Here is a 14571-nt window from a genome sequence, read left to right as displayed (position 1 = left end):
TAGCCCTTGGAGGGGAAGCCACATTTGACGAGAGCCTGCTTATAAACTTCATGAGGCATGTGGCTGGCAACTGCTGGAGATAAATTCTGGACTCGATGGATTTTGATCTGATCTAGCCATGTTCTTTCTTTGTTAGGGCCCTTAGGTTGTCCTTATACTTTCTTTTCTGTCTATTCTTGGTAGATCTCTGTTCTCCCTAATATACTGTTGCTCCACCCCAATCTCCGAGCAGTGAGATTTACAGGGGTCCCTGAGCTCGCCCAGGGTTTGGTTTCCTTGGGAAGAGGGTCAGTGGAGACTGTGGTGTCTTTATGAAATATGGTTTATTTATTTACACACATTCCAACCTGAGGATGGAGGGGTTCAAGGCATCAGCAGTCCAATATCCAGCTTTTCCATCAGGGTTACAGGAGGCACCCCAAAGCTATGGTGCAGAGAGCCAGTCTCTCTGCCTGCCTCCAGTTTCTAGCCTTTCTCAGACACAACTAAAAACACAAGCCTCTCCTAGGCCCCAGGAGGGGGGGGAAGGCTCTCCTGAAGAGTTTCAATGACAAAAGGATCTCCCTGGCCCATTTACCATTTGATGGGCACCTGATAGACCCATTAACCCACCTGGCCACTCTACTAGATTAACAAAAGAAACTCATCTGACCAGCAGAGTGGGTTTCTCACCCCCAGGCCCAAGTCTCCAAATCAGAGGCTGGAAGGGGACTCATAGAAATTATCCATCTCAACCCCAAATCCATAACAATATCCTTTCTAGTAGAGTCTATTTTAACTTAATTGTTTCTTGTAGCAGTTAATAAAGATCCTTCAAATCTTTTCATTCCATGCAGCCTTGGACATGTAGAGAATTTTCAATTTATGTCTTTAGAAAGTTTTCTTATGCCTTCCAATGGAATTGTGTTTTAGAGCAGTTTTAAATATGCTGATTTTATTATTACTTTAAAAACATTCAGGGAACTGAGACTTCCTCCCCACAGCAAATATTTTCCCACCTCCACATCAGCTGAGCAATTACCAATCTACTAATGCTGAGCTAGAGCCAGTACCATAGTAATCTAATGGGGGAGTTGTTTGTATTGCAGCATGGGAAATAATTATCTGTACAAATACAAAACCAGGCAAGAAACCGCACCTTGCTGCCCAATTCTGATCTGCCCATTTCACATTTGTTATTGATTTTTTTCTGTTGGTTATCTCCTGGAAGCCTTTGCTTTACTAAGAAACGACAGAAGCTATCTAATGCTGGTATGTAGCTAAGATTTTGCGATACAGCCTTTGTGGAAAGGAGGGGGTTGGACAGGTGGTTGTTTACTTGAGCCATGGATTAGTATGACATAACTGGGTCTCGGGTTATTTTTTTCATGGGGACGAAATGGAACAGTGAAATCTGTTATCAGATTCTTTCCCTCTGTAGACTGACACTTTCATATTTCAAAAGCCAATGGATTTCTCCTTACGCTAACAGGTCCTAGGCATACCATACAGAAAGCAGGATTGGACCAAGATGAAGGAGGTGTGAAAATGGTTCCCCATCGGAAAGGGTGTGAGACAGGGGTGTATTTTATCACCCTATTTATTTAATCTATACGCAGAACATATCATATGGAAAGCATGATTGGACCAAGATGAAGGAGGTGTGAAAATTGGAGGAAGAAATATCAATAATTTAAGATATGCAGACGATACCATACTAGTAGCAGAAACCAGTAATGACTTGAAACGAATGCTGATGAAAGTTAAAGAGGAAAGCACAAAAGCAGGACTACAGCTGAACGTCAAAAAGACTAAAGTAATGACAACAGAAGATTTATGTAACTTTACAGTTGACAATGAGGACATTGAACTTGTCAAGGATTATCAATACCTTGGCACAATCATTAACCAAAATGGAGACAATAGTCAAGAAATCAGAAGAAGGCTAGGCCTGGGGAGGGCAGCTATGAGAGAACTAGAAAAGATCCTCAAATGCAAAGATGTATCACTGAGCACTAAAGTCAGGATCATTCAGACCATGGTATTTCCTATCTCTATGTTGGAAGTGGGGCAAGAGCAACTCCTGTTTTGTTCTTTTGTTTGTGCTCCAGAAGGAAGATAGAGCTAGGGTCCTCCAGATGGATAGGCTTGTTTACCTTTTACCTGTGATGCTCCGACTGACTTCCTTCTGTTGCTAGACTGTTACGTCTTTAGGGAAGCTTACCTGCCCCTCCTCCTTCCGCCCTTTCCATTCCTTTGTCCTCCGACTGTCCAGGAGAGAGGAGACATCCCTTTGTCTCTGCTCTCTCCAAGCATGAGGCTAACTTCCACACCTGGGCGTTACGCCTCCAACTTAGCTAGTTAGTTAGAACTAGGTATGCCTTTCTATCTACTATGTATTTCTATAAATAAAGTAGCTTTTCTTATTTTACTAAGTCTCCAGTCTCAGTGATGCTGATGCAGGGTAAAAGCCTGCTTTCTTAGGCAAACACACGCACACACTGGCACACTCACCTTTCAACATCTGCTGTTACTCTGCTGCTGTGGTGTTGCTTTAAACTAAATTAAGCACACAAATACACACAGCGCAACACTTTATGTATGGATGTGAAAGTTGGACAGTGAAAAAAGCGGATAAGAGAAAAATCAACTCCTTTGAAATGTGTTGTTGGAGGAGAGCTTTGCGGATACCATGGACTGCAAAAAGGACAAATAATTTGGTGTTAGCACAAATTAAACCACAACTATCACTAGAAGCTAAAATGATGAAACTGAGGTTATCATACTTTGGACACGTAATGAGAAGACATGATTCACTAGAAAAGATAATGCTGGTGAAAACAGAAGGGAGTAGAAAAAGAGGAAGGCTAAAGAAGAGATGGATTGATTCCATAAAGGAAACCACAGACCTCATAGAATCATAGAATAGTAGAGTTGGAAGGGGCCTATAAGGCCATCGGGTCCAACCTGCTCAATGCAAGATCTGAACAGGGTGGTGCATGACAGATGTTCTTGGAGGTCGCTGATTCATAGGGTCGCCATAAGTCGTAGTCGACTTGGAGGCACATAACAACAACAATGGAGAGCTACAGACAGGCTTGTTTCTGCTTTTAAGTTAGCTGCCACCATTTCAGAAAGTGTGGTGTATCTTAGTTAAATTTGCCAAAGAGTCATTTGAGGACAACAGAGAATTCCATCAAATAGTAAGTGGTTAAATTATATTTAAAAATATGAATGCTGGAGCTTAGGCCCTGTAATTAAGTCAATTTGGAGGAAACACACTCTGCACATGTGCAAAGTCTTTTCATTAATTTGTTGCATGTCTTCCAACCTTAGACTTGGTATTAAAGGTATGCAGGTTATGCGGCTCCACCTTGTCAATTCACATTAGAAGGCATACCTGTCCAGTTCCTATGTGAGGCCCAATGTGCTTATATATAGTTACTCCAGTTTTGAAGTGATGTTTTTGCTGTTTATTTAGAACAAAATCTGTCTCAGAGCTATAATTTATCTTGATAGTGAAATGTAATTGGTGTCATGGTAGGTTTTTACTATGATTCAAGTCAGCATTTGAGAAGTTTGAGGATGTTCACTGGAAGTGGAGGGTGTCTGCCAAGTTCCCCTATTTGCATTATCATCTGCTTTGATGTGACTGTTTCCTTTTCAAGCTAACCAAAGATCAAAAGTGCACCAATTCTGGGAAATTGATAATGCCACTTCCCTAAATCCTCTTTGTCCCTCTCCTGTGCCTATGATCATATTACCGTTCTCCTTAAGACACCAATCTGTGGCCCCATCCTTGTATCATGCAGCCCCCCTACTACCTTCTGAACCTGTCCCCATCTTCCATCCCATCAGAGTTCCTTCCTCCTTACTCATTCCTTCCTCTTTCTTTCCTGTCTTGATCATTTGTGTGTATAGCATATTATACTCAGAAATGACTTGCTTTCATGAACAGCAACTGTGTTGTCTATCTAATCTATCCAACTATAAAAACATTTTGTAAGCCGTCACACCTGGAGGCAGAACATGGCAGCAGGATGGCAGGCAAGCAAGGCAAAGGAGTGAGGGAAGTGAGAATGGCAGGTGGGTGAGCGAGCAAGCAAGGGGGTGAGTGAGCGGGCAGCAGCAGCAACGTGGGAGGCAGGGAAGTGCTTGAGGCCGGGTGGTGGCAGTGGCAACAGCAGCCTGGGCAGGCAGGAGGCCAGTAAGCTGCCTAAACAGGGCAGCAACAGCTGCCTGGGGAGCCCCTTTGGGAGTGACGGGGGGGGAGTCAAGGTTGGAGGTCCCTGTGTGTGTGTGTGTGTCTGTGTCCATGTCCCTGGCCGGCAAGTGGAGCAGATTGGACAGCAGAACGAGCAGGGGCAGAGCCCCTCAGTACTACAAAAAAGTCCTCTATATATTTGAGAGTAACCCCATTGAACCCAGTGGGGTTTATATCTGAGTAGACCTGAACAGGACTAGGAATTCTAATCTGAAATAGCCATGATGAAAATTTATTGTTTATTTTTTAAATAATGGATATCCCACCCTTCCTCCCAGAAGGAGCCCATGGCGGTAAACAAAAACACTAAAAGTGCTTTGTTGTTGTTAGGTGCCTTCAAGTTGATTACAACTTATGGCAACCCTATGAATCATTAACCTCCAATAGCATCTGTTATAAACCACCCTGTTCAGATCTTGTGAGTTAAGGTCCGTGGCTTCCTTTATGGAATCAATCCATCTCTTGTTTGGTCTTCCTCTTTTTCTACTTCCTTCTGTTTTTCCCAGCATTATTATCTTTTCTAATGAATCATGTCTTCTCATTATGTGTCCAAAGTATGATAACCTCAGTTTCATCATTTTAGCTTCTAATGGTAGTTCTGGTTTAATTTGTTCTAACACCCAATTATTTGTCTTTTTTGCAGTCCATGGTATCTGCAATGCTCTTCTCCAACACCACATTTCAAATGAGTTGATTTTTCTCTTATCCACTTTTTTCACTGTCCAACTTTCACATTCATACATAGAGATCGGAAATACCATGTTCTGAATGATCCTGACTTTAGTGTTCCGTGATACATCTTTGCATTTGAGGACCTTTTCTAGTTCTCTCATAGCTACCCTCCCCAGTCCTAGCCTTCTTCTGATTTCTTGACTATTGTCTCCATTTTGGTTAATGACTGTACCAAGTTATTGATAATCCTCAATTGATGTCCTCATTGTCAACTGTAAAGTTACATAAATCTTCTGTTGTCATTACTTTAGTCTTTTTGACGTTCAGCTGTAGTCCTGCTTTTGTGCTTTCCTCTTTGACTTTCATCAGCATTTGTTTCAAATCATTAGTGGTTTCTGCTAGTAGTATGGTATCGTCTGCATATCTTAAATTATTGATATTTCTCCCTCCAATTTTCACACTTCCTTCATCTTGGTCCAATCCTGCTTTCCATATGGTATGTTCTGCATATAGATTAAACAAATAGGGTGAAAAAATACACCCTTGTCTCACACCTTTTCTGATTCTGAACCAATCAGTTTCTCCATATTCTGACCTTACACTAGCCTCTTGTCCAGAGTATAGGACAATCATCAGGACAATCAGATGCTGTGGCATCTTAAATGTCCTAAAAACAAAGTACTTTAAAACATTATAAAACAAAACATCTTTAAAAACATATTAAAACAAGACATCTTTAAAAAAAATTAAAACTTTTTTTAAAAAAACTTTAAAAAGCAGTTCCAGCACAGACGCAGACTGGGATAAGGCCTCTAGTTAAAAGGCTTGTTGAAAGAGAAAGGTCTTCAGTAGGCGCCGAAAAAATAACAGAGATGGCTCCTGTCTAATATTTGAGGGGAGGGAATTCCAAAGTATCGGTGCCACAACATTAAAGGTCCATTTCCTATTTTGTGCAGAGAGGACCTCCTGATTAGATGATATCTGCAGGAGGCCCTCACCTGCTTAGCACAGTGATTGACTGGGTATATAGGGGGTAAGACAATCTTTCAAGTATCCTGGTCCCAAGCTGTATAGGGTTTTGAACACCAAAACTAAAACTTTTAACTTGGCCTGGTAGCTAATGTGCAGCCAGTGCAATTCTTTCAGCAGCAGGGTGACATTTTGGCAATTCCCTGCCCCAGTGAGTAGTCGAGCCACAGTATTTTGCACCAACTGCAGCTGCTGGACCAACCTCAAGTGTAGCCCCACGTAAAGCACATTATAGTAATCCAGCCTGGAGGTTACCAGTACATGGACCACAGTGGTCAGGCTATCCTGGTCCAGAAACAGCCACAAGCTGTCTTACTAGATGAAGCTGGTAAAAGGCACCCCTAGCCACGGAGGTCACCTGGGCATTTAGCAACAAAGATGCATCCAGGAGCACCCCCAGACTACGGACCTGCTCTTTCAGAGGGAGTACGACCCCATCCAAAGCAGGCAACTGACCAGTTATCTGAGCGATTCCCAATGTGGGTGGTAGCGCCCCCTGAGGGGCGTTACAGACTTTCAGGGGGGTGTTGGCATCACTACAAACTTTAGGGGGCGTTTGGGTTCATTAGGGGGACATTTGGCGGTCTGGTTGAAGCATTTAAGTTTGCCGTCCACAGACAGAGTAGAAAGAAGGGCGGAAGCACAGCGTCATTCTTTGCCCCACACTAACCTACCACAGCTAAAGTACTGAAACATAAGTAGGATGTAGCCAAGCCAGTCCAGGCTTACTTAACTGTACCTGAAGTCACATGTATGCTACTTCAGAGTAAAGCAGGTTATTTTGCCAGTAACATCGATGGTGGCTATAGATATGTTTGGGGGAATGGAGGCAAGGGTTGCCTGCGGGAGTTCTTGAGCTGTAGGAGAAAGGCCCCATGATCTGCTTATATCCCCAGAGACAAAAGAGGGGAGACTGTAGGCTTGGTCTGGTAAGTAACCTACAGATTTCTTTGGGCCGGGTGGAAAAAATGAGGAGGTTCTATTATTACCTTACGGTGTTGATTTTGCCCTGTTCTTTGAGGTAGGTTTCTCTCCTACGTTCTGATTCGCCCTAATTTAAATATCCTCATACCCTCACTCCTTCTATGAGGATTTAATGAGAAGCCAGGATAAGAAGGCATTTCAAAGCTGAGAAAGCTGTGGTCTTTTGGAGGGTCGGGGTGAGGAGGAGAAGTATGTTTATCTGCTTTGCAGCTGTTTTCAAAACGTCTCGCCTTCTCAAGACATGTAAGCTGGAGGCTAGAACTACAGAGCTGTGAACTCATCAACATATGAGGGGGTCTGAGTCAGTTGGCAAGACCCTGCAGGAGTGGCATGCGCCTTTGCAGTAGGAGGTTTTTGCGGTACGCAGTCTCTTGCCGCTGCAGACGCTTGCAAATCTTGCAACTCGCGCACCTCCCTCTGCCTTCCTCCTAGGCTTGGTAGCACTAAGTCTAAGAAGTCGTTACTGTGTCTGACTGACAAGGCATTATTTGCCCAGGCTGTTGTAATTCTGTCTGTATCATTGTGCCCTGTTTGTGGCAGTGAAGAGAAGTTAAGGGAAGAATAGGAAGCATTGGCATATACTTAATCTAGGGGGGGCGTTGGGCACAAAAAGATTTTGCAAAGGGGCGTTGGGTCGAAAAAGGTTGGGTAACGCTGAGTTATCTGAACTCGAACATGTGCAAAATTGGAGCAGGACAGTCTTTAATCTAGAACACTTTTGTCCACCCATCATCAGCATGCAGCTCCCAATGGCTTGCCTCCAAGGGAATGCGGCCCTTGACAAAAAGAAGTTGTTCACCCCTTCCTTCCCCTATGTTCCAGTCATATTAAATTTCTATTTCAAGGCTCACTTTTAAATCTTTTCACCCCTTTTTCCCTCCACTTTCTCCCCATTTACTGTGTGCAAATGGGATTCCCCCGTGTTGCGGCTAATTTGGGCTCCCCATAGCATTCTGCAAAGGGTAAAATGCAACTGGTGGCAAGCTTTGAAAGAGTGACATATCAGATGTAGGCTCTGGGAGCTACACTCACAGGTCTATAAGCAGACAATGTTTATTACTGACCCATTTTTTAGTCCTTTTCCTGAAGGATGTATATGTTGTTTCCTCCAAAGAAATGTGTCCCTGACCCTAATTACACCTGTGCTTGAGATCAGTGGAGAGTGGGAAGACCATCACATGCATCTACTCCTCAAGTCCCATTTGTCCAAGTGGCAGTAGCACAGGCACAGAGTGGATGCTGAAAATATGTGATGGTGATGGGCTCCTGCTGGGAGGAATGGTGGGATATGAATCAAATAATAAATAAATAAATATGTAACAAGCCTTCCGTAGTTTTTTCCTTTGTGTTTTCATGGAAGACAAGCAGAAAGAACCAAGATGAAACCAGACCTCTCAGTTTACATGGTAGATGGCAAGATATTTGTGAGCTTCAGACATATGGATGGGGAGTCAGCCAAGGCGAGAGAGATGCCCATTTTTCTTGTGCAAGTCCTCAGATTAATTAAAGTTAAGGGAACTTTAATCTGGCAGAAACTGGAAAAATTGCAGTACTGTCACTTTAAGATGCCAGCACTGTTTCATCACAGCAATGAGAAGAAAGCTTTGAAGCTGGGAAAACTGGATTTTGTTTGAGAGTTTTTTTTATGCAAGGCAACCTTAGAACGTCAGTTTGTCTGTCAACCTCCGCTTTTACAAGTTGCTTGCCTGTCTAAAATGCATTGCAATAAAATAATGTCTTAAAGCAGGGATAGGGAGTCTGTGACCCATCAGATGTTATTGGAGTCCGTCTCCCATCAGCACCTAGCCAGCATGGTCAGTGGACAGAGATAATGGGAATTGTAATCCAACAACAACTGGAGGGCCACCAGTTTTCCCAATTCTGGCCTAAGGATCAGAGCTCAAGGTTCATGCCATCCCACTCCCACCACCCTTAATATTTTCATTTATCAGGCTAATTTTATTGGGAAAATTGATCACCTTGTAGCTCTGGGTCAGATGTCATGCTAAGCTATAGGTCAGCCACATGTGGCCCCTCCTCACACGTCCTCCAGCACAGCGGCAAGGAGAAGATTGGAAGCTTCAACTTCCATTTTCAGAGAACCTTGACTTAACCTATCTGAACATGAAACTGTGGTTAATTTTAACTATTGTTAAGGAAACAAGCCAGGATTGTAAACTATAGTTTGCAGTTGGCTTGTTTTCCTAAGCCATACTTGAAATTAACTACATTTAGCCAGATTTGGATATAATAAGTAACTGTGGTTAGTTTAAAACAAAAGCAAAAACTTCATATCTTCTCCTTGTGGCTGCATTGGAACAAGAGAGGAAAGGAGGAGTTCACAGCCCCAAAGCTTGTTCCATAACACTAAATCATAGTTCAGTGTTATATCTGAATGAGGTAATTCTGATTATACACTGGCAGCTGATTTGAGCAAAACACTCACCCACACTTGCTATGCAATTTTGTGTGACTAGTAGAATGTCAGAGCTTCAAATTCATGGCTCCACTTCAATGAAAAGAAAAAATGCATCAGAGCCATGTTCTTGTGTGAATTTTAGCTCTTTAATGCTCTACTGTTTATACAAGTAGGCCAGCGTATCAAGAATCTGCTTGCACTTGAATCTAAATTGAAATTTAGTTTACAAATAAGATCAAGAGTTGATAGTGCTGCCTGTCCTTTTGCAAACGTCAGTAAATCAAGTACAGCGAAGATGTTTTGAAAGTAGATGCTCCTAATTTAATTTATCCTTGCTTCGCAAGAAAAAGCCATACATTGAGCTTTTGTCTGTTCCTTTTTTGCCCCCAGTGCCTTAAGGTTGCTTCTGACATTGCATTTTATCTTGCATGTGGCATGCCTCATCTAGAGCTCTTTTGCTTGGGAGAAATTGGTGTGTTGGGCACCTTCTCTCTGATTTGTGTCATACTGTGGTCTAGGTTATTAACTGATTTGTGAGGGGCCTGGTCCATGAAGAATTTTGTTTTTGAAGTACCTTGGGGAAGGAAGGTTGGATATGATGACCTTTTGGTCCCTTTCAACATATGAAATGTTTTATTTTTTGTTTATTTACCGTATTTAGATGCTTCCTTTCTGCCAGTGTACTCAAAGCAGGGTAAGATATAAAATAATGGCTTATGCTCTAATCGGCACAGCACAAAAGGATAACAGGAGATAAGGTTAGGTCCCAAAATGTTACTCTGTAGAACACCATGTATCTTGGTGGGGTGATAGCATTTGTATAGGTAGGCATGGATGTTTTAAAAAGCAGGGCAGCTTCAGAGTTAAGAGGTGAATGAGAGAGCAAGGAAGCAGTGACATATTCCCCACCCCCAATAGGTGAAAATTGCTGCCATATCTTGTTCCCATCACTCTACCACTTAGAATTAGGTGTACAGCCTGGTCTAGGTGGGACCCCTTTATGCAGCTTTGACTACTTTGCCTGTAATTTGTCATATGTGGGCCTACCCTTGAAGACTATCCAGAAACTTCAGTTAATGCAGAATGCAGCTGCCAGATTGTTGATTGGTATAGCTTGTTTGAATCACGTTACATTGATTCTGAAAGAATTGCACTGGCTGCTTCTGGGCCAAATTCAACGTGCCGATGCTTATCTTTAAAGCGAAACAGTTTGGGGTCCAAACAGTTTTATCATGCCAATGCACAAAGATCTTCCAAAGAGGTGGGCTCTTCTCTGTTTGCCTCCATGGTAATAGGTAGCCTGCTTTGCGTTTTAGTTGCTGTTCCTAATTTGATGTATTTAATGAGTTTATGTTTTATGGTGTGTTATATGATTGTATGTATTTTTATTGTGTATTTTGTACCCAACCTGGGATCCTTCAGCATGAGGAGTGGGCTAACATAACATAAAACAAAACTCCACTTCCTTGCTTACTTTTCTGAAGGATGTGACTTGTGGGTGTGTCAGCTCCATATCTGAAACTACATCTGTGCAATATGTGGGATAGTGATACATTTCAGTTACCTTGTAGAGGAGTGCTCTGAATGGCAAGATTATGGAAGTAATGTCACATATTATAGGCCATCTCTTTCAGCTGGTTGTACAGGCCACAATTTTCTTTCTTCGCATTTAAAAGCATTTTCAGTCACTGTGGTGACTCTCAGGAACAGCCGCCCATCTTTCAAAGATAAAGCCAAAAATAGACTTCCACTCCATAACTAGAAAAGTAGCTTCCAGAAGAGTATTTGTTTTAGTTTGTTGGAGCAAAAACAATGGCTGTGTTTGCATATCACGTTAAATCATGTGTGGCAAACCTTTTTGGCCCAGCGGGCCAGATCTTTATCTGTCTCCACTGCCAGAGGCCAACTTTGACAGGTAGGCAGAACAACCCACCTGTCAGTTACCTGACATCATTATGATATCAGATGATTGACAGGTGGATTGTCTTGCCACCTGTCAAAGTCCCTTATATAGAGCTTCCCAAGTACCTGACAGCCAGTTGCCACCCTTGTGTTAAACCATAGTCAGTGTTTAACTATGATTTAACACGAATGAGCAGGATGCTGGGGCGCCTTACTCAAAAGTCCTGTCTTCGTTCCTCTGTTGTTCCTGGCTGTGCTTCGCTAATAGCAACAGCCAGCCAGCTTTGGCTTGTTGTGCCATCCAAACCTGTGCTCATGGTTTGTTTCCCCCAAATAAACCACAAGTGGTAAGCCAAGAATAAATACTGCTTGTTTGCATTAACCATAGTTAAATATTATGGTTTGACGTGACGTGCAAGCCAGGCTACTTTGTCCTGCAGCACTTTAAAGACTAACAAATTTATTATGGTATAAGCTTTTATGGACTAGATGCATGAAGGGTATTCCTCAGCTTTTAGGCATATATACACACTGACATACAGGGACGGGGAAATGTTATAAATATTGGGGTCAAAACTGTTATGTAGACAACTGGCACAAATTGAAAAACACAGACTGCTTCAATCCTCTCTCTGTCTCTCTCCCACCCCCCTTTGTATTTCAGATGAGAGGATCTGTTCTCCGCCATTTATGGAGTTAACAAGTGCATGTGGAGGAGACACCTTGGAGCAAATAGAGAAGAATGGAATTGCATTCCCGTTCAGTATGTCTACAGATTTTATATTTCATCTGATACGGAGCTAGAGTATTTTCCCCAAGAGTATGCATATCACTAGCATAGCTCACAAAAGAAAACTGAAAACAGTACTTGAGTATATATCCCATATTTCCTCCAAGGAGCTCAAGGTGGTGTATATGGTTCCCTTCCCAATTTTTCCTCACAACAGCCCTGTGAGCTAGGTTACGTTGAGTGGCATTGATTGAGCCAAGGTCACCCAGTGAGCTTCATGGCTGAGTGGGGATTTGAGGCCTAGTCCATCACTCTAACCGCTATACCATGTGCCTGCCTTAGAGGCTCACCAGGAAGCCCTCAGGCAGGACATAAAGCAATAACCTTCCCCAGCAGCAGGAATTCAGTGGCATGCTCCTTCTGCACATGTATGTCCCATATAGCTATTATAACTAATAGCCACTAATAAACCAAATCCTCTGTGAATCTGTTTAATCTTTAAATATCAGGTTAGGTAGTACCAGGGGTAGAGAACCTCGGTCTCAGGGTCCAGATCCAGCCCTCCACGCCTCTCCATCTGGTCTTCAGAACTCTCCCCAGGCCACCTACCCCCCTTCCCAGGCCACCCACCCCCCTTTCCCAGGCCACATCCCTCACTGGCCCTGCTTTGCACCCTGAGTGTTTTTTGCCCAGCTGAAATGTGTACTTGAACTCTGATAACGCCGCTTCCTTGTCTGGTTGGAGGACAGAGAGAAGTGTGTATAGAAACTAGCGTATAGTGTCTTGACCCAAATCTAAGGGAACAGAATTCCAAAACCGTGGGGGCCACCATAAAGAAGGCCCTCTCCCTCATGGCTACTCATCTTATGTGCTTACGGGGTAGACACACCAGGAGAGCCTCCAAAGGAGATCTTGATGTGAAGGCAGGATAGCACAATGTGCAGGTGGTCCAACAAATAGCTTGGGACCAAACTATTTAAGGCTTTAAAGGTTAAAACCATCCCTTTAAATTACGCCTGCACAAGCAAGCAACACAGCTGGTACAACAAAAATGTTACTGATGCTGACCGCCTTGCCCCCAGCAAGACTCTAGTGATCGCAGTGAAGAGTGCTGTGTGTATACTCTACTCCATTTCCTCACAATTCTTTTCTTTTTTTTTGGCATGCATAGTTTGTAAGACGAGAGTGGCCCATGGAACCAACTCCCATGAGGTGAGTATCTGCACAGAGTTCCATCTCTTGCCTGATTAAAAAAAATGCCTTGATGATTAAATCATTACAGGGAGGAAGGGAAACTACCCACGTAGGTTCATAACTCTTTCTGGGTACCACAATTACTGCACTGTTTTCTCACTCTGAAAGCCAAAGGAATGAACTCTTAATATTCAGCTAATGGAACGCTATTAAATTGTTTCCAAAACTAACATTCGAGAGCTCATAATTCATATTTATTACAGATACTTGGGTGGGGGGGCTCCTCAGCTGAATTCCAGCCACTAAATGCTAGTCAATTGTTCAGAAAGTCCTAAGCTACTTGAAAGGTATTCAGCCTCTGCTCGGGCAGGCATCTGTAAAAAGAGAGTTCCATAGCTGTGCAACAGCTCATAGAGTTGCCTCTTTAGTTCCCCTTGTTATACATAGAATCATAGAACAGTAGAGTTGGAAGGATCCTATAAGGCCTTCAAGTCCCAACCCCCTGCTCGATGCAGGAATCCAAATCAAAGCATTCCCAACAGATGCCTCTTGTGTGCCTCCAGTGTCGGAGATAGGTACTTGATTCCATTGTCGTACGGCTCTAACAGTTAGGAAGTTTTTCCTGATGTCCAGTCGAAATCAGGAAATGTGCATGTGCAACAGCACAGACTGATGAAAGGATACCCTTGGTTGATCCTGGGTTGCCTGATGGAAAAGTAATGGAAGAAGGCTTAAGAAGTGGCTAATGAAATTCTGAACCTAGACTCTACCTGACCTGTGAGTTAATCCAAGCCTTCAGTAGAGCACATGCTACAGATTGCACCATCTCATAGATGAGGTGGGCTAGGCAACTGCTGTCTGTTTTTTAAAAGCATTCTCATGTCAAATTGTAATCTGTACTTTCAAAACTCACACCGCTGGGAGAAGGCTGGGCAACCTGAATAGACAGGGAAAACAAGGTGTCCCCATCCGCCTACTTACCATGTTGGGCCTGAAAAAAAGCTTTTAAGTACTGCTGAGCAGGGAACAGAAGTGACACGGTCCCTTCCAGAAAACTGGATGGATATTGGTCCATCACACAAAGTCAGTGCTGCTGTGACATGCAAAACTGCTAAAATAAAAGGTTTTTATTGTCAGCCCATGCTGTTCATTCAAGCTTTAAAATTTTCTTTCTGCTTACATGAGATACTCGATAAGCATCTTTGGTTTCTCTAAGCTTCCCCCCTCCCGCCCAGACTACATAAAATAATTCAGGAAGCTCTCCTCGGTGTCACTCAAACCTCAGCTGATAACTAAATGTAAAGGCAGTCAAAGTGGGTTCTTCATCCAGTTGGCACGTTACATAACAAATCTGCCTACTAGCGAGGTTCAGCCTATTCTGAGAGCCCTGTTTTGGCC

The 14571-nt window shown here is 43.0% G+C and overlaps 1 protein-coding gene across 2 annotated transcripts in view; it reads left to right on the top strand.

The window, feature by feature from the left end:
* The window catches only part of ITPK1 (inositol-tetrakisphosphate 1-kinase), a 184168-nt gene that overhangs the window by 158064 nt on the left and 11533 nt on the right, over positions 1-14571 (top strand). For both annotated transcript variants that reach the window (XM_061612002.1, XM_061612003.1), the window contains 2 exons: positions 11914-12012; positions 13151-13191. In XM_061612002.1, the coding sequence (XP_061467986.1) occupies positions 11914-12012; positions 13151-13191 (140 nt within the window). The remainder of the gene's footprint in view (positions 1-11913; positions 12013-13150; positions 13192-14571) is intronic.

Source organism: Rhineura floridana, chromosome 2 (genome assembly GCF_030035675.1).
Source record: "Rhineura floridana isolate rRhiFlo1 chromosome 2, rRhiFlo1.hap2, whole genome shotgun sequence".
Taxonomy (NCBI): Eukaryota; Metazoa; Chordata; class Lepidosauria; order Squamata; family Rhineuridae; genus Rhineura; species Rhineura floridana.
The sequence above is the reverse complement of the archived record's forward strand: the minus strand, read 5'-3'. Positions and strand labels throughout refer to the sequence as shown.